The sequence below is a fragment of the Zalophus californianus genome, chromosome 1 (assembly GCF_009762305.2).
Source record: "Zalophus californianus isolate mZalCal1 chromosome 1, mZalCal1.pri.v2, whole genome shotgun sequence".
In the NCBI taxonomy this organism is placed as follows: domain Eukaryota; kingdom Metazoa; phylum Chordata; class Mammalia; order Carnivora; family Otariidae; genus Zalophus; species Zalophus californianus.
The window spans coordinates 51,160,125-51,182,586 of record NC_045595.1 but is presented as its reverse complement, the minus strand read 5'-3'; the positions used below and the strand labels follow the sequence as shown (position 1 = coordinate 51,182,586).

At 38.6% G+C, this 22,462-nt stretch overlaps 1 protein-coding gene across 12 annotated transcripts in view; it reads right to left on the bottom strand.

Annotated features, from left to right (window-relative positions):
• SETD5 (SET domain containing 5) overlaps window positions 1-22,462 on the bottom strand; it is a 79,208-nt gene that overhangs the window by 17,284 nt on the left and 39,462 nt on the right. For 3 of the 12 annotated variants that reach the window (XM_027583174.2, XM_027583176.2, XM_027583175.2), the window contains 16 exons: window positions 22,189-22,381; window positions 21,802-21,907; window positions 21,267-21,475; window positions 20,870-20,928; window positions 20,176-20,354; window positions 19,197-19,235; window positions 15,725-15,967; window positions 14,972-15,120; window positions 14,461-14,578; window positions 13,601-13,710; window positions 12,438-12,687; window positions 11,994-12,077; window positions 10,577-10,837; window positions 9,594-9,914; window positions 8,935-9,177; window positions 3,563-3,692 (listed from right to left, as the gene is read on the bottom strand). In XM_027583174.2, coding sequence (XP_027438975.1) covers window positions 3,563-3,692; window positions 8,935-9,177; window positions 9,594-9,914; window positions 10,577-10,837; window positions 11,994-12,077; window positions 12,438-12,687; window positions 13,601-13,710; window positions 14,461-14,578; window positions 14,972-15,120; window positions 15,725-15,967; window positions 19,197-19,235; window positions 20,176-20,354; window positions 20,870-20,928; window positions 21,267-21,475; window positions 21,802-21,907; window positions 22,189-22,280 — 2,593 coding nt within the window. In that variant the 5' untranslated portion in view covers window positions 22,281-22,381. Of the gene's footprint in view, window positions 1-3,562; window positions 3,693-8,934; window positions 9,178-9,593; window positions 9,915-10,576; window positions 10,838-11,993; window positions 12,078-12,437; window positions 12,688-13,600; window positions 13,711-14,460; window positions 14,579-14,971; window positions 15,121-15,724; window positions 15,968-19,196; window positions 19,236-20,175; window positions 20,355-20,869; window positions 20,929-21,121; window positions 21,163-21,266; window positions 21,476-21,801; window positions 21,908-22,188; window positions 22,382-22,462 lie in introns of those variants that run through there. The other 9 variants (XM_027583179.2, XM_027583177.2, XM_027583182.2 and 6 more) reach the window with 9 other exon arrangements.

Below are 22,462 nucleotides of genomic sequence, written 5' to 3'. Positions count from 1 at the left end.
ACATGCTCTACTGACTGAGGCAGCCAAGCAACCCAGAGTATTAGCCTTTTTAATGCATTATGTTAAATCTTACCAAATTACTAGTAGTAGGGATATTACTCTGTCATTTTTATTGCAAATCCTTTCTCTCAACAGACTTCTCTATTAACTCAGAGACAATACAGACACAGAAACTTTATTCAAGTTTGACTTAAAAAAAATTTTTTTTGAATGTGTCTAGAACTTGCTTTGGCAAAGATCTAGTTCTTTTCAATCCCCCAAGTAAGTAAAAATTCCAGAATAATTTAGCAAATATTTCATTTACTTAAGACCTGTTTCTGGCTATTCTATCCCATACATACACATACGTTCAGGCACCAGTACTGTCCTAATTTAATTACTAGCTTTCAGCTTCATATTAGAAACAAGTTTTGGGTTTGAGAGAGAGAAAGTGAGCGAGCAGGAATCTTAAGCAGGCTCCAAGCCCAGCACAGAGCCCTAGGTGGGGCTTGATTTCACTACCCTGAGACCATGACCTGAGCTGAAATGAAGAGACGGGTGCTTAACCAAATGAGCCACCCAGGTGCCCCTAGAAACTAGTTTTGTACCCCTAGGGAAGGCACTACTTTGTCTTTTTATTTTCTTTTTTCTTATTTTCATGTTTATTTTAGATAAACTTCATTTAATCAAATTCCAAAATGAGCTAGTTTGATGGGAACTATATGAAGCTGGGGGTGGCGGTGGGGGAGATATTACAGTTATAATTTCCATTAAGGAATATAGACTTTATCTTCATTTTCTCAAGGCTTTAAACATATTTCTCAGCCATGGTTTACTCCACATGTTCCACTATGGTTATTCCTAGGCAGTTTCTTAGTTTTGGTAAGTTTGGGAACGAAAAAATTTTCTTCATTTTCTTAGTACATAAATGCTATTTTTTTTTAATTGATTTTATTTATTTATTTGACAGAAGAGAGACAGAGCGAGAGAGGGAACACAAGCAGGGGGAGAGGGAGAAGCAGCTTCCCACTGAGCAGGGAGTCTGATGTGGGGCTCGACCCCAGGACCCTGGGACCATGACCTGAGCCAAAGGCAGACGCTTAATGACTGAGCCACCCAGGCACCCCTAAAATGCTATCAATTTTTGCCTATGTACCTTCTATCCAGCGGTTTTATTGAACTCATTAAATCTAAGTTTTTCAGCTGATTAAAATTTCCTAGGTACATAGCCACACCATTTACAATGAACGTTATGCCCTCCCCTTCCTGAAGAGCAATTTAATTTTCATTTCTATACAACTTCAGATTTTAGGAACTTAGAATCTTTAATGTACCCTAGTATTTGATCTAAGTTCTGTAAACATTTCATAAATGCTTGACAATAAAGAGTATTTTGTGTGGAATAATGTTAGTAATAATTCCTTTTATGGATTCGATACCATACTAAGCACTTTACACACATTATTTAACTTAATCTCATACAAGCTCTATAAAGCAGGTATCACTATTCCCATTTTACAGAGGAGGCTCACAGATGCTTAGTAACTTGCCCAACATCATGTACTTAGTAAAGGGTAGAGCTGGTCTTCAAATTCAGGTCCACTGGATTCTTTCTACTATACCAATACACTTTCTTCCCCCCACCCCGGGGGCGGGTGGGCACATGGGTGCAGGGGAGGAGCAGGGGGAAGGAGGGAGGGGGAGAGAAGAGAATCTTAAAATAGGCTCCACGTCCAGCACAGAGCCTGACGTGGGGCTTGGTCCCACAACCCTGAGATAATGACCTGAGCCAAAACCAAGAGTCGAGTGCTTAACCAACTGAGCCACCTAGGCACCCCCACTTCCCTTTCTTGATTAACATCTCCTTGGCCTTTTTGAAAAAACTTAACTAGCAAATAAAAATAATCCCTCAGGATTTACACTAACTTGCAACTATATACCAAGTCATTCATTTGACTACTGCTTGGTTTAGTTAAATATTTTCCTTCTGGTTATGTTGATCCTTAAGGGCAAGGTGTGTCCTTTGAATGTTTCTCACTGTTAGAGATGAGAGCAAAAATTCAATAGTTGGTGACTAATGGTCCTAATTCCATTCCAACTGGGGCATGTAGTAACAAAGACACTTTGCCTATGAGTCTCTGCTGGTCCGGACATGAACTGCTATACAACCTCCATTTCCCAACCTCAAATACAGAAACACAAATGCAAACGTGCATATGTACATATACTAGACAGAAGATTTCATTTAAGTTATACTCTCACTATACTGTAAAAGCTTCCAATAAACTGATAATATTGATGGAAATCTGGTATCAGCATTTCTTTATATTTATCTAGTTTGAGTAAATCTTTCTAATCTTTGATGTAGAAGAAGAATAAAATACTTTAAGAATAAAGGTAAAGAGAAGATAAATAGTATCATTTATCTTCCAGATGTCCTACACTGGGATTTTATTATCCTGGGGTTACACATGTGAAAATTTATAAGGTATCTTCCAAATTAGAGATAGAAGAATTAACTAAATTTGAAAAAAAAATATTTTTAGTAGCTTACTTTTTTTTAAGATTTTATTTATTTATTTGACAGAGAGAGAGAGAGAGAGCACAAGTAGGCAGAGCGGCAGACGGAGGGAGAGGGAGAGCAGACTTCCTGCTGAGCAGAGAGTCAGATGTGGGGCTCGATATCAGGACCCTGAGATCATGACCTGAGCTGAAGGCAGATGCTTAACTGACTGAGCCACTCAGGCGCCCCTAGTAGCTTACTTTTTTCCACATATATTACATCATATTAGCTATAATCTTACATGACCTTTAGCATCTAATTTATTTTATTTTTTTGGTTACATAATATTCACAGAATTGATTTAGAGATAAACTTATGGAAGTCACAGAGAACTTTTCAATTAAGCTGAAACTGGCAGGAGAAACTTTGGTAAAAAGACTGGTGCCCACTAAGTTAGCATCACAAGTTCATGCACCAGTGCTCTCAACTGCAATTCAATTAAAATTACCCTGTAAGAATTACTGTGAAAACCAATGGACCAAATGATTTTTTAGGACCTTCTAATTTAAAAACTCACAAGAACTTTATACTGAACTCAAAGCCATGTCTCCTAAAAAATTTTACACTAATTGTGCAAGCCCTTTTTGAAAACAATAACATCTTAAGGATTTCTCATTTACTTCATTCACCCCCTGCCCTTCAACCAAGCCCCACCCAGCTCAAACATGTGTAATCTTTATTGTTTCCTCAACAATGACCCAAATCTTTCTTGCTTATTTCTCCTCTTATAAACATGGATATAGATTTCCTAAACTTACTACTTTAAACGTATCTAACCTTTTTATAACCATTTCTGCTGTTATCTGTACACTGTCTAGTTCCTTCTTTGTCGGCGTGGGAAAACTGTTCCCTGACTTGAGATCTCTCTTCCTCTGTAAAGACAGATGTAAAGTAACTATTTAGATAACAATGTTCTTTTTTTTTTTCTATCAGACTGTTCAAATACTCAAACATTGAATTTTTTTATGTGGACCTGAAATAATCATTGCTTATGTATTCAGGAAGGTTTGAGATACATACCTGCATTGTCTTTGCAGATACTAGAAGAGTTACTATTCTCATTACTTTGGTATAGGTGCTGAGTTCTAGTCTCTTGGGGTACAGATGATGTTTGAGTCATCCCTTCTTCCAAGGCTTGCTTTATCCAGCGCTACAATGGGAGAAGAACCAGGGAATTATCAATAATCATTTAAAACTAATTAGTAAACTATTTAAAATACATTAACCAGATCATTACATATCAACTGGTGAGAGATGCACTCCAACACACTCACTGAGTTCCACAGTCAAGTATTTTTTGCCTTGTGTTTCAGCATATGAGAATATTGCCCCATCAATTCTTTCTATGGGGCAAAACTGAGAAAATCTGCATTATACAATAATGAGATCCCATCAAAAAACCAAAACCAGTAAAAAATGATTACTATTCAACTTTTCATATTGCTCAGAATGGGGCAAATGGGAAGAGATTAAGAAATCTTAGCTTTCATTTGATAGAGAGACTTTGATCATACAGGATAAAACTAGTACATAAAATAAATGCCTAAAAGGAAGATAAAAGATCTCTTAAGAGTTGTCTGCCTTGTGCTGGGGACATCTGAAGAGATAATAGAAAAGATTCACAGGAAGACTTTGGATGAGAATAAACAGCTAGCTCTTCAGTACAGGTACAAAATACTTCCAAAAGGTCTACTCTCAGATGGAATAACCTGTGAGTTTTTTCTCCCTACTAAGTACTTTGGTTGTATTAGGCAAGAATAATGCAAATCACCAGAACAAATGAACTTCTGCAGAAATCAAAAAGGGGAAAAAGTACAAAAGAGCTCTCTAATCAGTCACATTTTTTTGTAATGAATACTAGAATCTAAAATGATGAAATATAAATTTAGGTCAGAAAGTGACCCTGCAAAGATTAGGATATTAAGATTATTCATCCTGGGGAAGAGAGAAAATTTCTTACCTGTAATTGTGTTCTCTTAAGATACACAGTTGTAGGTTGCTCACCACTCTGTGGCTCTCCTGCCCTGACATAAGACAGATCGAATTTTGATAAACATCAATTTCTGAATCAGACCCTCCCCCAAATAGGAAGAGCAAATGGTGATTATAATTTTATACCTTTAGAGAACAAGTATTACAGGTAAGTAAATATTCTCTTCATCAAAGAGAGCAAATAGATTTACGCTCTTAGAAACTTAGGAAATAATCATTTCTTAGGAAATAATGTGAGGAAAATTTCACCAAGAAAAATTTTAGATCACGTAAATAAATGGCTTTGTGGTCTACCAAATGAAAGCAAAAATAAAACCGTAAACACGAGGCAGTAAGAGTGAATAAGCATATAAAAAAGAGATATCAACAATCAGTTGAATCGTATCAACACTTTATGATATGACAAGGTCTGTGAAACGCCAAAACAAGACCAAGAACGAACTCGCTTATACACAGAATACTGATGTCAAGATGAGCTGTCAGGACCATAGCACCTTACAACTTAGAAGAGACCTTGGCAGTCACCTTGTCCAAAGCACTCCCTGCACAGATGGGGAAAATTAGGTCCAAGAGGACAAAATGAGTGAAAAATCCTTTGTTACAGATACCTTTAATACAAGCTTTTCTTTTCAGAGCAGATGACAGGACTCACTTGGGGTCACTGTGCTTTCCTCCAAGAGAAGATAATTTCTTAAATTTCCAGTGTCAAGTAGATGCACCCATAAAAGAATTGACATTCTGGATCTGATGACTACAAAAAGGGAAAATAAAACCAGGACAGGGGCATTCTAAGGAATAAGATGCTGCTATGGTTAGCTATAAGGTCAAACACAGCAAATATGATCAAACCCATTCCTCCTGGCCCTTCTGTATGTCTATGTAATCTTTTACAGCCAATTAAAAAAAGAACTTGAACATTTGTTTGTTAACTAACAAGTTCCAAATAACAACTTTAGATACCTTCAGCACCTCAGGTCTCGCTATAGTTATTAGATCAAAAGGATACTTCCTCCTTCTCCAAAACTCTGTGTAAGAGTTTTTTAGAAGCTCAGAGATAGGTGAGAGAAACGTTTTGATGAGTCTCATTACTATGGGAAAGAAACAAGGAAGTAATTTGAGTTTTGGAGTCCAAAGATCTGGACTGAAACTTGGCTGTGCCTCTCACTAGCTGCCTAACTCTGGGCAATCCATCTGAGCCAAAGTTTCTGAATCTATAAATCAAGGCCAATAACCCAACTTCATAGGGTTGTCATGAAGGCTAAGTGAGAATGCATATGAAGGAAGCGTGTAGCTTATCACTAGGCGCACATACTCAGTGAGGACCTGTTCAAACTGAGTATGGAGATACACAGATTATATAACCCCCTTCTGTATACACAATAAAATACCAAGGCAAAGCAAAATGTTTCATTTTCAGTTAGGATGGTTTTCTAAGAAATTTGGAAGACCAAACTCCGCCGCCCCCCCCCCCCCGCCCAACACGTTATTATACCTACAAAGTAAAAGTTTAGAGAGGATTTAGAGAGAACAAGGAAGGACACTACTGAAAGGCTTACTGGCTACTCATAAAATCAATGTTTCCATTCTAAAATAAGTGAAGACCCAATACAAGATATACCAATAATGTGCTTTTTAAGAACTATGATTCAGTATAATTTAGAAACTCCAGGGACATCAAAAATGTTCTGTCAAACACTCTTAAGAATCTGGATGCAAATATACAACACGCAACTTTACATGGTTTTTAATTTGTGAGGCTTTTACATCCTTTAATCAGTTAAGAAACAGTATGCCTATCAGCAATAAACACTGTTCTAACTAATCCCATGGAGGGTGGTTTTTCTCATCTAACATATTCTTCTCTGAGAAATTTTTAGAAAATTATTACAATTTTGTTGAATAATGCAGATCTTCTTAGGTCCTACACTAGGACCTAAGTGTCCTTTCTAACCAATCTAGAAATAACTTTTCCATCCCTACCTAGAATAAAACAGAGTTCAATTTCTAGATAAAAGACCCACAATTCCATTAATTCTGTGCTATAACAAGTGAAATTTTTATTTTGTAATATAATCTGGATGTTAACAGCAAAGATTAAAGCTGTGACTTAACCTAATTCAGATCTTAAACTTAATTTTAAAAGACCCAATTTAAGTAAGATGATTCTGCTAGATAACTCAGCATACATATCCTGAACTCTTCCCAAGACTAATATGACATATAGAGATAAAAGTGCCTGAGCACAGCCTGCAGAAAACAAGACTAAGGATGGTCAGACACATTTGGAGACTAAAACATGGATATGAGTTAAATGGGATTTTTATCTGTTGCCTGTGGAGATACAAATATGAGCTATAGATACAAGTCCTAAACCATATGAAGTAAAAAGTTCTAAGAAATGGATTTTCTCTCAGATTTGAAATCAAATTCCTACTTGTTTTTGGTTTTTACAGGACTCTGCTAGTTGGAAAATCAAGACAGGAATAGAAAGATTATAACCCGGCATCAGAATGATTAAGGTGGCATTTCAAAAGGCTAGTCCATAATGCTTACAATCCAGACTTCATTATTAATCTGTACTAAGTAACTGTCTACCCTTCTCAAAGGACCAAAACAGGAGATCCTACAGTCTGGCTTGGTAAGATGCTTCAACAGTTAACATCCTTAGAAGTCTAGTATTATGTCCAGCCAAAGACAGAACAAAAGGAAAAACCTCTCTCATATATATATTAAGTCATCACCTGACTTGCTCCTCCAAACTAAAGACCATTATCTGCACCTTCTCTAATTGTTCAATAGCACTCAAAAAATGTAGTTAAGATTTTGAGCTGTTATTCTTCATGAGGGACTGAGCTAAATGTAATAGGAAGATTAGTTTTGCATGCCATACCAGAGTTAACACAACTCTCCAACTGTTACAGAATAAGGTTAATCATAATGCTCATCAAATGCAAACAATTTTTTTCCTTCTCAGATGATCTCTGAGATCCAAAGTAAGTGACTTGGTGTAAAAATTTATCCCCAGAGACCCAACCCTCTTTTATCACTTAGGCAAATCTCTATCTTATTTTTTTCTTAAGAAAGATCTCATTGTTTTTATTCTTGACACCTGGAAGTTATTCATGTGATTGTGTTATCTAAAAAGCCTCTCTTTTGGCAAAGATCTCATGGTCAAATTTCTCCTTACGGGTTATTCTACTTGGGAATTTCCCCCAAATAAACCATTAAATGACTCAAATACTTAGGTAAGATGTGCAATTAGGAAGACTTTCTTCAATGTATGCTACCCATTCAGTGGTAGTGCCCTTCCTTTGTGCACAGAACCCTGTTGCCCTCCTCCCCTCCATATCCCACACCACTTTATCTCATCTTTCATACCCCCCACCCCCAAGAAATAATTTCTGCTCTTTGGGGAAAGAGAAAAGCTTTAAGTTTGGAGGAGTCAGGGAAGACCTGCCTGGAGTTGGAGACTTCATCACATCAAATAATCTACATGCAGCATCCTCATGTACGTGATGCCAGTGGAGGAGGGCAATGGCAGACACTGAGGAAGGCAGCCTGAATCCAGATCTGAGGATAAGAGAAAAGGGTGTTCCAGGGAACAGACTCTACCTCAAAGGAAGACCAAATGAAAGGGTGTCCTAAACTTCTAGCAACACACAAATGACATTATAGGTCTGAGGGAAGTGATCTATTCCCAAGAGACACCTTCAGAAAATATGCAGGGCTTCTGGGAATTCAGAAAGAGAATTCCAAAAACAACCATCAAACACTACTGCCACTAGATCCAAAAACAATATATAACTAGAGAGACAGTGGGGAGAGGGGGACAGAGAGAGAAAAAAAAGAGAGAGAGAGAGAGAATTTTACAGTAGGTTCCATATTTACTAGGGAATAAACAGTCCAACTTGTTATTTGATCAAGGAACAGAAAATGCCAATTATAAGAGGACCTTTCCTCTACTCTCACTCAAATGATAATGTAATTAAATTAATTCAAATCACAATTCAATCATTTTTTACTTATGCAATATTGCTCTAGAGTACCTGGGGCCCAATCTCACACAGTAATCACAAATGGACATATTAACCAATACCACAAGAGCACACACAAAACATCCCTCCCTACCCAGTCATCAACTGCTGTGTGCTCTCAACTCAGTACTTCAAGGGCTCTCGGAAAAGACAACAGTGAATCCTCACAAATTGAGCACCAAAAATGCAGTGTATATCCCACTTCAGTCCTACTGACTCTTGATGTATCACTATTCATGGCTGAAGAACTAACTCATTATAAACTCACATGGACAAAGAGTGGCTGTCTAGAAAATATGTTAGATATGTCACAATTATAGGCATCCTAGGTTAAAAAAAAAAAACCCCACATAAACACAGACATACCTTTTTACAGGAGCTGAAGGTGCCATCAGGCAGAAGGGGCCTTCGACGTCTCTCAGGGATAAAGGGTGAGCCAAAGCGAATGTAGTGTTTGGGGGTGGTGCAAATTAATGGGGAATGGATAAGACCGGGTAACATGTTCAGGGTTGTTGCCAGTACAGTTGGATCCGTGGTGATACGTAAAGGGCACTCAACAGGGCATTCTTGCTTCTCTGCTTTGTCATTCAACCATTCTGTAACTAGATACTAAGGTAGAAAAGAGATCATTAGTTGGTGCTGCAGATGTAAAAGCCAGAGGCAGCAGCGTAGCTCACAAAGACAAACCTCAGCTAGAAACTAGGACAGAGGTAGATATAGCAGCTGCAGAGAGTATGAACTGGGCATTCAGAATGCAAGGATATCTTCCTTCACCCTCTCCATGATCATTAAGGGAGGAATAATTCCAGTTATCAGCAATTTAAGTTCTGCCTAAAAGTTAAGGGAACAAAAGAAAGGTAGTAGGATGGTTTTAGCTTGCTGCCTCAAAGCTCTTTATCTACAACTTTTTAATCTAATAATACTTAGGTGATTTTTTTTTTTTTCCTGGAGATTACAGGTCCTCTCACCATACTAAGACATAGCCCTTGCCAGACTAGACTTATGAAGATGTATTTGTGACTTACCTTTTTGGTTTTGGGGTATTTAGGTGCAGCACGGTTGACATGGGATCCAGTAACTGATACTACAGTTGGGTCAGACCCCATTAATAGCCTGTTTTCTCCTGAACTGTCTATATTTCCAGCTTCAGTAGGAGTTACAGAGCTGTTATTTCCTCCCTCTTCCAAGGCAGCTTGTGACAACTCCGCCTGTTGTGCAATGGCCTGCTTCTGACGCTTTAGTCTTTGGGCTGAACTGGTCCGGTACCGAGAAATTCGACTCTTCGGTCGGGGCCTAGAAGGCTTTGCTGGAGGTGGCTTGGGGACTGGTTTTTCTGCAGCAACATCCTGTAATAGCAGAGTGAAATGCTTACCAGAAATTTCTTATCAGCAAACATTCTATCCAGTCTTCTATTCACTTTATGCATTCTGAATATTCAGTATTTAGAAATACTAATCTCAAATGTAATCCTCAAAAAACTTACACAATCAGCCAAAGAGCCTGTAGGTAGATGCCTATTTCTTTACTAATAAGTATTTATAAAATAGGTCAAAAGTCAGCTGAAAATAGCTACCTAATTTTAGGGTTCTTAGCAGGGGAGGTAATTCCGTCCTTTGTTTCTTTCCCAGGTACTGAGGTTTTGCTTAAGGCTTAGAATTCATGGTCAGGGTAGGGAAAGAAAAAATGGATTTATTCTGAGAATCCTATGAAAGGTCAGGTGCCTAATTGTGCTATATAGAAGAGCCAAGAGATATGAAATGATTTTTATGAACTCACCACAAACAGTATTATCTGGCAGAAACAGTATGAAGTTAACATTCTAGACTACAAGTGTCTCGTCATTCAAATTCTGTCTCCCTGAATCCCACAAATCAACTGATGAAAATGGTCTTATTTACTGCAATATGAGGTGAAGCTGAAAATGGTGATTTTCACTATTCCACAACATAGATAACTGACATTAGCAAAAGCAAGGATGTCTAAGGCCTGGAGTATTTCCATCTCTTACCCCTGCTTGGGAAGACCTCCGGGTGTTCACTCCAACACTCTGTGCGGTGCTTGGGATGGCCATGTTTGAAGCAGGGTTGCTAACTTCGGGTTCAGGGGCTTCAGTTTTTGCCTCTTCTCCCACGGCGGCCTCTGAAGTGGTGGTAGTAATCTCTACGTCAGAGCTGTTTTGTTCCAAGGGCTGATGATCCCGCCGCTTCTTTCTTTTCTCTAAGTTTTCAAAAGCATGCATGATGGCTTCGACCTTCCTATCTTCCCGGGTCTAGAAAAAAATAGCATTAGCATAGAAGGAAACTTCAACAGGAGGTGGGGATATTTTTTCAGAAATGTTATTAATGGAAATTCATAGACATTTAAAGACATTTGCCAGTAAAATGACACGTATGTATCTTAGAGAACAGAAGTAAAAACTAAAAATAAAACATTTCTTTTTTAAAAAAAGATTTATTTTAGAGAGTGAGCAAGAGAGAGAGCACATGCTCAAAGTGGGGTAGGGCCAGGAGAGAGAGAAAATCCCAAGCAGACTTCCCACTGAGCACAGAGCCCAATGAGGGGCTCTATTTCTTGACCCTGAGCCATGACCTAAGTGAAACCAAGAGTCAGAAGCTTAACCGACTGAGCTACTCAGGTGCCCCCAAAACATTTTTTAAATGTTGGAAAGAATTGCAGAAAAAGGCAAGGTCAAACTAAACTTTTCAAAATAGTCAATTACTTTGAAACTTTCTAATATAAAAGAAAAACAGCAATCAAAACCAATTTTTCTCTTGATTTTCAGAATTCAAAAGTAACAAAGCAGATCTTCTTTCACTTTTTAGGACCAGAACTAAACATGGCTGGCTTCAACAAGAGAGTAGCATTTCTGAATCCATGTGACCAAAAGTTTTATTTTTATGTCAAAACTCACACAATTCCAGAAAAAGGAGCCCCAACACATGTATCTTGTTCCAACAAGGCAGTTCTTTGGAAATTAGATTGTTAGAAACCTCTTAAGACCATCGTTAGATAATAGTCACTAGATAACGTGTGTGTGTGTGATAAAAATAAATCATAATGAAATCTCCTTTACTAAAAAAAGCCCCAACTGTCACCTGCAGGTGATGGTTTAGTATCTTGTTAAAGAATGAGATGATAGAAACTCAGAAGAGAAGGGGTTCAGGGTGCCTGGGTGGCTCAGATGGTTAAGCGTCTGCCTTCGGCTCAGGTCATGATCCCAGGGTCCTGGGATCGAGTCCCGCTTCGGGCTGGGCTCCCTCCTCCTTGGGAGCCTGCTTCTCCCTCTGCTTCTCTCTCTCTCTCCCTCTGTCTCTCATGAATAAATAAATAAAATCTTTAAAAACAAAAGATTAAAAAAAAAAAAGAAGAGAAGGGGTTCACAAGCCAGAGGTAGCAGGAACCAAAGGATGTTAGAAGGTACCCACCCTTCTGCTATAAGCTGGGTTCTCCTGGTCATCTGTAACTTCTTCTTTCTCTTCTTCTGCTTTTTCTTCTGGATTGTCTATTTCCTTTAAAACAGAGGCGATATTCAGCTGTACTCTTAGGCTCTAAGAAAAAGCGGTCTGTTTTTTTCTGGTAGCTAAAACTCTCTAGAAACAACTTCTAATGCTTTATAGTGTTATTCATGTGAGTAGATGCAGATGATAAGCACCATTCTCCGAACTGAAACATGGAAAGCAGCTGAAAGGATGTTCTTGACATTATTAAAAAAGAGAAAGGCAATGAATAATGTCACGCCCACCTTGACAAGAAGGGCATTAAAAGTTATTATAGACTCCCTACATATAACAACATGTGGCAACAACGGATCCTCTTTATTTGCAGAGAATCAATACCATAGCAACATTCTCTGACCAGGGGAAGATTACCTCATGATCACTGGACACAGCTGCTTTCTCAGGAACTTGTTCTGGTTGCTGATTGTTATCCTCTTCTGGAGCCTCATTCTGCTGCTCCATCTCTAGCTCTTTCCGTCGTGCTTTTCTACGTCTTGTCTCCGCTCCGATGGTGGGTAAGCTTGGAGGAGGTGGGAGTGGTGGTTCTGCAGCATTGGGATTCCTTTTCTGTATAGGGCAATTCCGGTTCCCCTTGTGACACGCACAGTCCACTTTATAATTACTGCTCCAAAGAAACAACCGAAAGTGCCTGTCTCAGTAACCTTGCAAAATCAGTCATACTGTTCATTCATTCTCTTGGAGTAACAGTATAGTAATTTCCTCTAGTATTTCTTTGAATAAGTTAAACAGACACATTAGAGTCCTGTGAATACTTTTGAATATTCAGTGTTTTCCTATATAACCCTAACTCTTCCCCTACATATGGTCAGTGGAAAAAAGGAAACCTTCACTAAGTTCAGTTCTCCCTTAATGTCTTTATGCTATTTAGTGGGCAGTGGATCAGTAATAGGGGCTGAAAAGGTGATACTTCCCTTGCATCTACCCTTACCACGTCCTCACTTTTGAACTACTGATTCCCTACTTATTCCTAATACCTATTCGTCTCCTACCTGTGCTGAACATCAATTTACCAAATAACCTTTTTGGCCTAAAAGGACCAAGGGAGAAAAAGGATCATTTTACAAAACCCATCACATATTTATCTGACTTGCCAGCTCTGTTTTGTCTGCCTTCTCACACTCAGATAGATTACATGGTTTGAATGGATGGGGTGGATTTTAAAATTTTCATTCTGTATGGTCCCTGGAACAAGTGCTGTGTGTATAACAACAGATGCAATTTCTAGGAGTGTCTCATACCTACCCTTTTTACTGTTCTTGCTATATAGAGATATAAAGACAAAACACCTTTAGTTAGGAGACTGGTGAGATGTGACATACTATGTATCTGTATCTCTAGGAAAAAACTGCTCTAAGTCTGTCTTTCCCTACACAATTTCTAGACAAAAATGCATTACTTAAGGAAAGATTAGGTTAAAAAAAAAAAGGAAATGACAAGGAACAAAAGCAGACCAATAGAAGAGCTTAATATGTAAGACAAGGCCATTCATGTAGGAAAGGTTTTGTAGGTCTTACCAGTTACTGTACTCATAGTCAAATGCTATGGTGACCTCAGCATCTTTGGTGATGGCAGATACCGCATAGATACACAGGTGAATCATCCCATCTGCAATCATGTGTCGCACCTGTGTGAACATGGCTTATGGTTGATGATATACCATAAAGACCCAGGAACTCTCCATAAGATAGAAAAAACCTTTTGCCAAAATCATCTCTCTCCACTTAAGTTATGGTAGTCTTTTACGTAACTCCATCATTTCACAAGAAACTGTTACATAGTAACTGTCTGAAAATTTATGATACTTCTTGAAATAAATGGAGAAACCTTGAGATGTTAGAAATTAGGGTAAGATCTCTGCTCCACATCTTAAAGCTGTTTTCAGTTGCATCAGAGAATTAAAATTCCTTAGCCTGTCAAGAGAAGCTCTGTGGATTTTCTTGCTGTATGTGATGTAGCTGCACTGATTATGCACTGAGTAATGAATTCTAGAAATGTCTAGAATCTTACAATACTATTACCTAAAACCTAAAAAAGTGCAACCACACAGCTTAGTTTGGGCTTAATGACATGTTCTAGCATATGGTAATTTCTTTAATATGACCTCAATGACTTCTTATCCAGTCTAGCTCTTTCTCTTTAGCAGATGCTTAATTTGCTTTTTCCCATTTCTTCCTTCTCTAAGGAAACTCATTCCTTGTCCCCATCCAGTCAGAATAAAAGCATCACTATGTTTTTTTTTGGTCTCTTATGATAAAAGATTGTAATTATTATCTACAGACCTTAAATTAATCTGGGTGAAGTTTTCAGACTGCCTCTTCAGTAGATTTGTCCTTTGGTGGTTCCATTCAAACAGAAGTTGCTACAGAAATCTTACCTCTGCATTTGGTGTACATGATCTTCTGATGAACCGAGCATCATTACCGAAAGTACGTGCATCCACACACATCTCTACACCATTGAATTTTGAGTAGAAGAGCACAAAGGGGTATGGTCTAAGGGATATAATTGAAATTCCTGTAATTTTCAACACAAATAAAAGGGCCACCCCATGACTTCACCACAAATATGAAGCATATGCTGACAGAAGCAGCAGCAGTCCTCTGCAATGCTTAAACTTGAAAAACATCACATGCTTGTCTGCTTTTGATTAAAGAACAAGCACAAAGCAAGGAATGCCTGGCTTGGAAAGGAGTCATTACCACTTTATACATTAAACAATCTGCAGATTTATTTGCACTTTTCTACAAACAGCAGACAGGTGTGAGCTTATCTGAGCTCTAAACTGTTCCCCAAGAATATCCTATCAACCAGGATGTTTTTAATACAGCCATACCGCTCTGCCAGGCCCACTTAAGCCCTCACTGCTCAGTGAATGATGTTCTTACTTTTTGAAGAAATGCCCATTGACCTCAAATTGCTGTCGTAACATGACTTTCCCTCGATACTCTATTATAAGAGTGTCCAGAGCCAAGTCTCTTGCAGCCCTCAGGATCTTCCGGTGCTTTTGAACACGAGTGACTCTTCCCAACTGTAGCTGCATAAAAACAGAGGATTAACATTAGACAACAGCCACAGCAGCACAGTAGACACTTAAAGTATTTCCTAATTGATGAAAAGGCACCAATATTTTTAGGTTTTATTTGTATGTTATTTAGCTCAAAAACCAGAATTTTTTTTTTCAATAATCAGAAATTTTTGAATGATCAGAGCTTCTAGGAGACAAGCTCCACTTAATGAACCGGTCACCTGGTCCCTCACAAAAGATAAGAAAATATCATAGAAAAAGATATGATTAAGATTTTAATGGCTCAAAAAAAAAAGATTTTAGTGGCTCTATGTCTAATGCAAGAATGATAAAGAACAAGCTTAGCTTTCTATTAATCTTGAAAATTCCTACTCAGGCTGTATAAAATTTCCTATCCTAATTTATCTACTTTTAATTAATACTTTAAAAATACGTATCCAGACAGTTTCCAGTCACAACTTGCTTTTGGTTAAAGATGCTCAACAGCTGGCTAATTTGTTATTCTAAGGAGCTCATACATTTGAAAGAAATGATAATCCCATTATATGCCCTCTTCCTGGGTTCAGACAAGTCTCAACTACTTATAGGGAGTCTTTTACCCTTTGATCCTTACCTGCATTTGGGAACCAATAACTGTATTATTACAGGCCAATTCAGTCTTATTAATAGTGTCTAAAATAGCAGGTTTGCCCACAAATTCCTTGCTAGAATGTAGATGTTGTTCAAGGGCGTTCTGTACATCTGCACTGTACTGATTAGTGAAAGCTTCTTCATACTGATCAGTCCATAGTCTTATCCGATTTTCCCATCCCTCAGTTGTATTCTCATCTAAATTCTGTGCTTCAGAAGGAGAATTCTGTAGAGAACAAAGGTCAGGTAGGTTAGGAGAATCCATGCATAAAAATGGGAGGGAGAACAGGCTGAATTTCCAGAGAAAATTTATTTTCACTTGGCAGCTGGTGTGGCATAAAAGAGTAATGGCCTGGGAGTCAGGGGATCTGACTTCTAATCATGGTTTCATTACCAATGAGATGTGAGGCCTTGAACAACTTCTTAGACAAGCTTAGTTTCCTCATTAATAAAGTGAGAAATTAATCTGGATCATAGTCCTATCCCATCACTGTGATTTTATGACCATTTTTAAATCACAGAAATAAATTTTGTTCTTATCAGAAAAATGACATCAAGTTCAATAAGAAAATCTTGATAAAAACAAACAAGAGAGATACCTCAAAAGATTACAGTTTAAATTTCAATACTTATTGAGTATCTGTGCACCAGCCTAAGTTGATATTATTTCAATACTCTCCAGGAGAATTTTTTTGTGTGACTTGTTATTTTCATTATACAATTAATACATGTTCATTCTAAAAATACATGCGACCTAAATAAATAACCTGTAATCTCGTTTCCCAGAGACAAAGTCATCATTTTGGAGTGTATCTTTCTAGCACTCTATTTCTGACAGTTTAAACAGCTGCACTCTGAAGAGGTGAGGTGGGGGCAGGGGAGTGCATAGACAGAGTGTAGGAAATGCTGGGAGGTACTTTGCTATACTTCTTTAGGAAAACCACCGCCCTGTATGGTGACAATATTGAGAAAAGATTATTATATCTCATAAATGTTATCTAAACAGACAGTTTTTATGTTTGAGATACAGAGACACAGTTTAAGTCTGACACATGTTCTCCTCCATGGTCTCAAAGACTTAAAGTGTCATCAGAAAATAAAACCAACACCGACAGTGATGATGTTATACTAGTGATGACTAGAAGGAAAAGATACCATAGTACCAAAGCTACTTGCAAATCCACGTCCATACTCAAGTTGCAAATACAGGCATAAGAAAATTAAATATACTTTCCATGAATGACACAGAAAACATTTATGTCTATTTTAACAACTGCTTTCTTTCACTTTTGTGTCACTGTTTGTGATTGACTGTTGTCTACCATCCTTTCCCCAAAGAACAGGGAAATAAAAGGAAAAAATTAATGCCTTTGTTTTCTGCCCTTCTCACCGGAGTCCAAAAGAATGAACAATAAACAAAAGGATCTAAGAAACATCTGGGGCCAACACACTGAGAACACAGTATCACCTGCTTGAGGTTATCAGGAGCAGCTAAACAAAAGAGAAGTTCAAAACCTGAGATTGTAGGGGTGCTTATCAGACTGGGGATTAGGGGTGCCCGAACAGTATTCCCAGGTTTAAGCATTCAGTAGTGATCACTAAACCAATGACTTACTACACTTAATGTATACTGGAAGCCACTGTCACATTACTAGCTGTTGTTCACTAATACAACTCTGACTAACTACTCTGCTATTCCATTCTTCTGGGTACTTGAGACCCCAACTCAGTGCATTTTAGAGCATGGTTCTCAAGCAGAGGCGATTTTTGTCCCCAGGAGACATTTGGTAATATCTGGTAACAAAATAACATTTGATTACCACACCTGGGTGTTATGTGTTATTGGCATCTAGTGGCTAAGAGTAGTTTCCAGTAGGCAAGCTTTTGACTTTGGGATTAGAAATCTAAATGATAAATACTTCCCATTGTTATGGCTCTCAACCACATCTTTGGTGATGCTCTTACTAATAATTCTGAGTACAAATTTGTAACCCAACTTAGATTCTGATATAAGAATCAAAATAAACCGACAGTATTTTTTTATTACTTAAATTTTAGGATGCTTATGGAACTGTTAACATCTTGAAAATGCAAGCAATATTTACATGTAGAAGGGTTTGTAAGTAGTTTTCAGGGGCAGCCAGTCAAGAGCTTTCAAAAGGTTTCGAACATTTGGAGGCAAGTTATAACAGTTAGCTGATAGAAGAGAAAAAGGCTTAATAGCTGGGATCGGGGCTATGTCTGCCCCATAAGTCTATTTAAGGTCCCCTCTAAGCAAATGAGACAAAAATAGAGGGGGCAGTTAAGGCAAATGTAACCTCTTACAGGAGAGAGATTTAGCAAAAAAATAACAATTAGGCTGTGTTCCAAGACATCCCAGGACTCTGATGCTCTTGGGCTCTGAGTCCTCTCCCATCGCTTTTACAGATATGTACAAGCCTGTTTATAGGTATATGCTAGGTGAGACCTTCAAATTTTAGATGAAGTGTCACCTATGATCTTTGGTAACATCAGTTATATTGGTGTTCCATATATACTCATGTATATTAACCTTAATAAAGCATTTCCTTACTAAAAGATTTTAATGTTTATGCCATCTATCAACAGCAAAGATCCTGCTTCTTATCATTTACACATTTAGGGATAGGAATTCTTACAGAATTAAATTAGACCTTAATTCTAAGTAAATGTTTTGAAGCTGTAAGTAATGAATTGGGAGCTATGCTGTCCTCCTACATATACAAAGGTAAAGGAAGATACCAGACAGTATAATCAAATCTCCTTTGGGCAAACTGTTCTTTATCACCCAGTACCTAAAAGTCCTTTTAAACCATTGCACGTAATTTCTCAATTCTCCAACCACTATCCAGTATCACCTTATAAGCCCTTATCTTGTGATAACTGAAGAAAAGAAAAACACTAGCATCATTTGAATTTTCTATACCAAACAGATGTTCCAGGAAAAAAACAATTCAAAACTAAGTAATTCCAGTAAGAGTAATTCCTATCGATAATACTAGTTTCATAACTGATGAAATTTATCCTTCCAACTGGTGATTAAAGCCCACATGGTGCTAGGGTGGGTGCACAAGAGATCCTGTATCACTAGAAAAACCTCAGTCCTGAGGTTGAGGCCAATTAGAAGGACAGAACACATCAGCCCCATTTTGTTTGGTAAATGTCACTTACCCCCCCTTCATTCCCCCCGCCCCCCAGAAAAGCAGCTAATGAAAAACCAGTAAATGAAGGCTGATTACAGAAAGGGAAAATATTTCAGAAAATGGCCAAGAAAACCTACTTTGGAGAAAGGCTCTATGAAAACTGAATGGCAACAATTACAAACTAACAAAAAGCAGAGTCCAAGATTCCCAGACCATCAATGTCAGGAAAGAAGCTGACCAAAATGCAAGATCACAGTGAAGTAAAACACAGCATCAGGGAAGAATACCCCTTACCTTCATCCGCAAGGACTTCCGGGATCCCTCTCGAAATGCCTATCCCAAAGAGGAAAACAAGTAGAACAAAACAAAACTTGGTACCAAGAATGACAGTTATACCTATCTGAGACTAAAACTAAGGCAAGAACTAGTGTTTTAGTCTGTCCCCTTTTCCCTAGGTAACAAATACAATGGAATCCCCCACGCTATTATCCAAGAATAGGGGTAGCTCAAGGCCAGTGAACTTTGAGACTAATGCTAACTTTCCATGGTGAATCTAGGTAATTAACAGGGAAGAGCATGCATCACTTAAATCCTATATGCACCCCTGACACTAGAAGAAAAAGTAAATAAAAACATTTCATAAGGTTGCAGATTTACCAGTTTTGAAATTAAGAAGAAAACAAAGACCAATCCCCTTAACAAGGGGTAGACAAGTCACCTAGGAGCAACAAAGTTGCCATGATGGGGAAGAAAGAACACAAAACAGAAGAGGTTTCTCCTGGAGACTTTTTAGTTGAGAATACAGGAAAGTGACCACAATACTGAGGAAGCCTAGATCATTCAAGAGATGTTTCCTAACTTTTTTGAAACAAGGAAAAAACAATCAACCCAATGACATGAGGTGGGCATGTACCAGTACAAGAATTTCAGACTATGCCTTGGGACTGAGGAGGTGGGGAGATAATGAAGGACAGTGGAAGCCTAGACTGGAGGCTGCAGCACATACGGGCTTGGTCAGGTGGGGCTGGGATTTCATACCTGGGATGGGGTTTGGAGTAGAAGAAACTTTGTGCCAGTTGTGATGGTATGGAGTGGCAGAAGAGAGGTTGGTCTACATGTTCACAACACAGATTAGCCGATTTTTGCAAGCAGAGCAAAAGTGGCCCTTCAAACATCTGGATCAAACTTCTTAAAAGAATTTTGGTGCCTTCTTGTTCCAAAATTTGGGCTATTTCAGACATATTTCTATTTAAGATACTTTTACCCTCCATACCTTGATTTTCTTCGTCTTTGCTGCTGCACGACCCTTTTCTGGACTCTTCTTCCGCTTCTTGGGTTTGGTTCTTCTAACAGTTAGGGTGATGCTTGTAGGTGTGTGCTGTGTTGCTGTGTACAACACAGTGGAAGGAGAAAGCTCCTCATCCCAGCTTTCTGTTGCACTGCTATCCCCACCTGAAAAAAAGTTATTTCATAGTTCACACGTTGTACAAACAGTGTCAAAAGTTCATTAAAAGCAGCTTATATATCTTTATTCCTTTTCCATATTCGGGAAGCCATAACTTCGATTAACTCTGTCATCTGTAGAACATAAATACCCACCTTTCTTATGAAAACAAGGTTCTTTCTCTATCACTGGCATCAAGCATAGAAACTCTGTTCTACATCGTATATATTTTCCCCTTGTACTGAGTCCCCAAGCTCCATCACCTCAATGTGTTAACAGAGAAAATGGATCTGTGTTATTTGGTATGTGTGCTCATAAGGAATATTTTGATTGCTCTGGGGCTAAAACGTTTCTGGAGACATTAATTCAGAACAAGAGAATTACACAGTGGTTTTGAGAGAACTGCTTTCTCTTTCCATGAAAAGCTAGGGACCATGGGGACTTACAGGAGTTCTTGAGATGATTATTTAAATCACAAAATATTTATCTTTCAAAACATGGGCCCAACCCATTTTTGGCTCACCTGATATGTTGTCCTGCTTCCGCCGATGAAGTCTAATAACCTTCCCCCTGCTCATTCCCCTAAAGAGGGAAAATAAACTTAAAGTAGTCCTTCCAACAGCATGCAGCACATCGTCGCACACATGGGAGAAGTGTCTCTGCATATACTACCCCCTTCCTCCCACCTACCAAATGTTTCCAGGACATTAAATTTCATATCAAATTCAATAGCTTTAACATCAATCTCTCATTCCTTGTTGTCAGCAATTCTCACCTAGTGCAGAGAATTCGAGCCAAGGAGCACTAAGGAATCATCTACATTAACAAACACAAGAAAGAATACTTTGAGCTTTTCCCTACTAATAAGAAACCCTAATCCCAGCAACCCAGGCTTGAATTGAGATGGAGCATGATCTTACCTGCACTTGTCACAGTTGAGAAGGAAGCCATCCTGAGAAAGACCACAAGGACACCAGGTAGGAACAGTCTCTCCTTCAGAGTTCGGGCTGTCTCCACAGCGTTCCTCTACGGGCGACGGCAGGCCATTCAGGTCAGAACGAGGGATGATCGTCTGGACAGGGGGAGAAGCAGGAGGTGTCGGAGGAGGAGGGGCTCCGTAATTATGATCCTGAAAATAAGATTTTTTAAATCAACAGTGTCCAAACACTGGCCCCTCTCTCCCCTAAAGTATGGTACATATGGAAAGAAAGAAGAAAGTAGTACCCTTTGTTTTTTGGCTTCAACCAGGAAAGTGATAAAACAAAATGCCAAGGTCAACTGGGACATAAAAACAAGAACAATGATGCAGGGCTAGACGTCCGCTGGAGGCAGGGAAGTGCAAAAGGGGCAACTTCGTCATGCTGCATATAAACATTTCAAGAAAGTCACAATGTATAAGAATGGATTACACTCCAGGAAGATCACTGCTCTGGAGAGAAACAAATGCATACTCACAGCATAAGGCAGTCCTCGACACCCATGTCTCTGAGTGGTCCCATAATTATGAGTGGAATACACGCTCTTCTCATTAACTGCTGGACTAGCCTCCACAGATTCAGGGCTGCACAAAGGCGAAAAGCAACGCATGATAGCATAACACCTAATCCTCCCTTAAACTAAGACTTTAACTTCCCATGCTAACCCCTCCTCTTTTCCACAACCACCAGCCACTAGAATAAGAGAAGGAACTCAGTGAAACAATCTGATTAACATAACTAAGCCTATAAATAACAGGAGTGTTATTAAATGTGGACTTGTGTGTAACATGAAGCCAGTACAGGCAGATGTCTCAAGGCAGGCACCTGGAATACAAGGTGTCCCTAATGACAAACACAAACGTACCAGCTGAGCAGGGAGTTTCCCCTAGAGAAGCCACTCTGGGCTGGTTTAGACTCAGAACTATTCTTCTTAATTGGATCTCTTAATACTTCCATGAAACCTCACATGACATTTGCAGTGAGTGAGATGATGAAAGTGCCTTCTGCACTGCCCCAGGGACCAGGCCCTCTTCCATTCACTACCAAGACAGGATACCCTGAAGAAAGTACAGGTAAAAACAACGGCATCTTATATTTATCATACCTCTCATCTTGATGAACCCCCAAACACCTTTCAA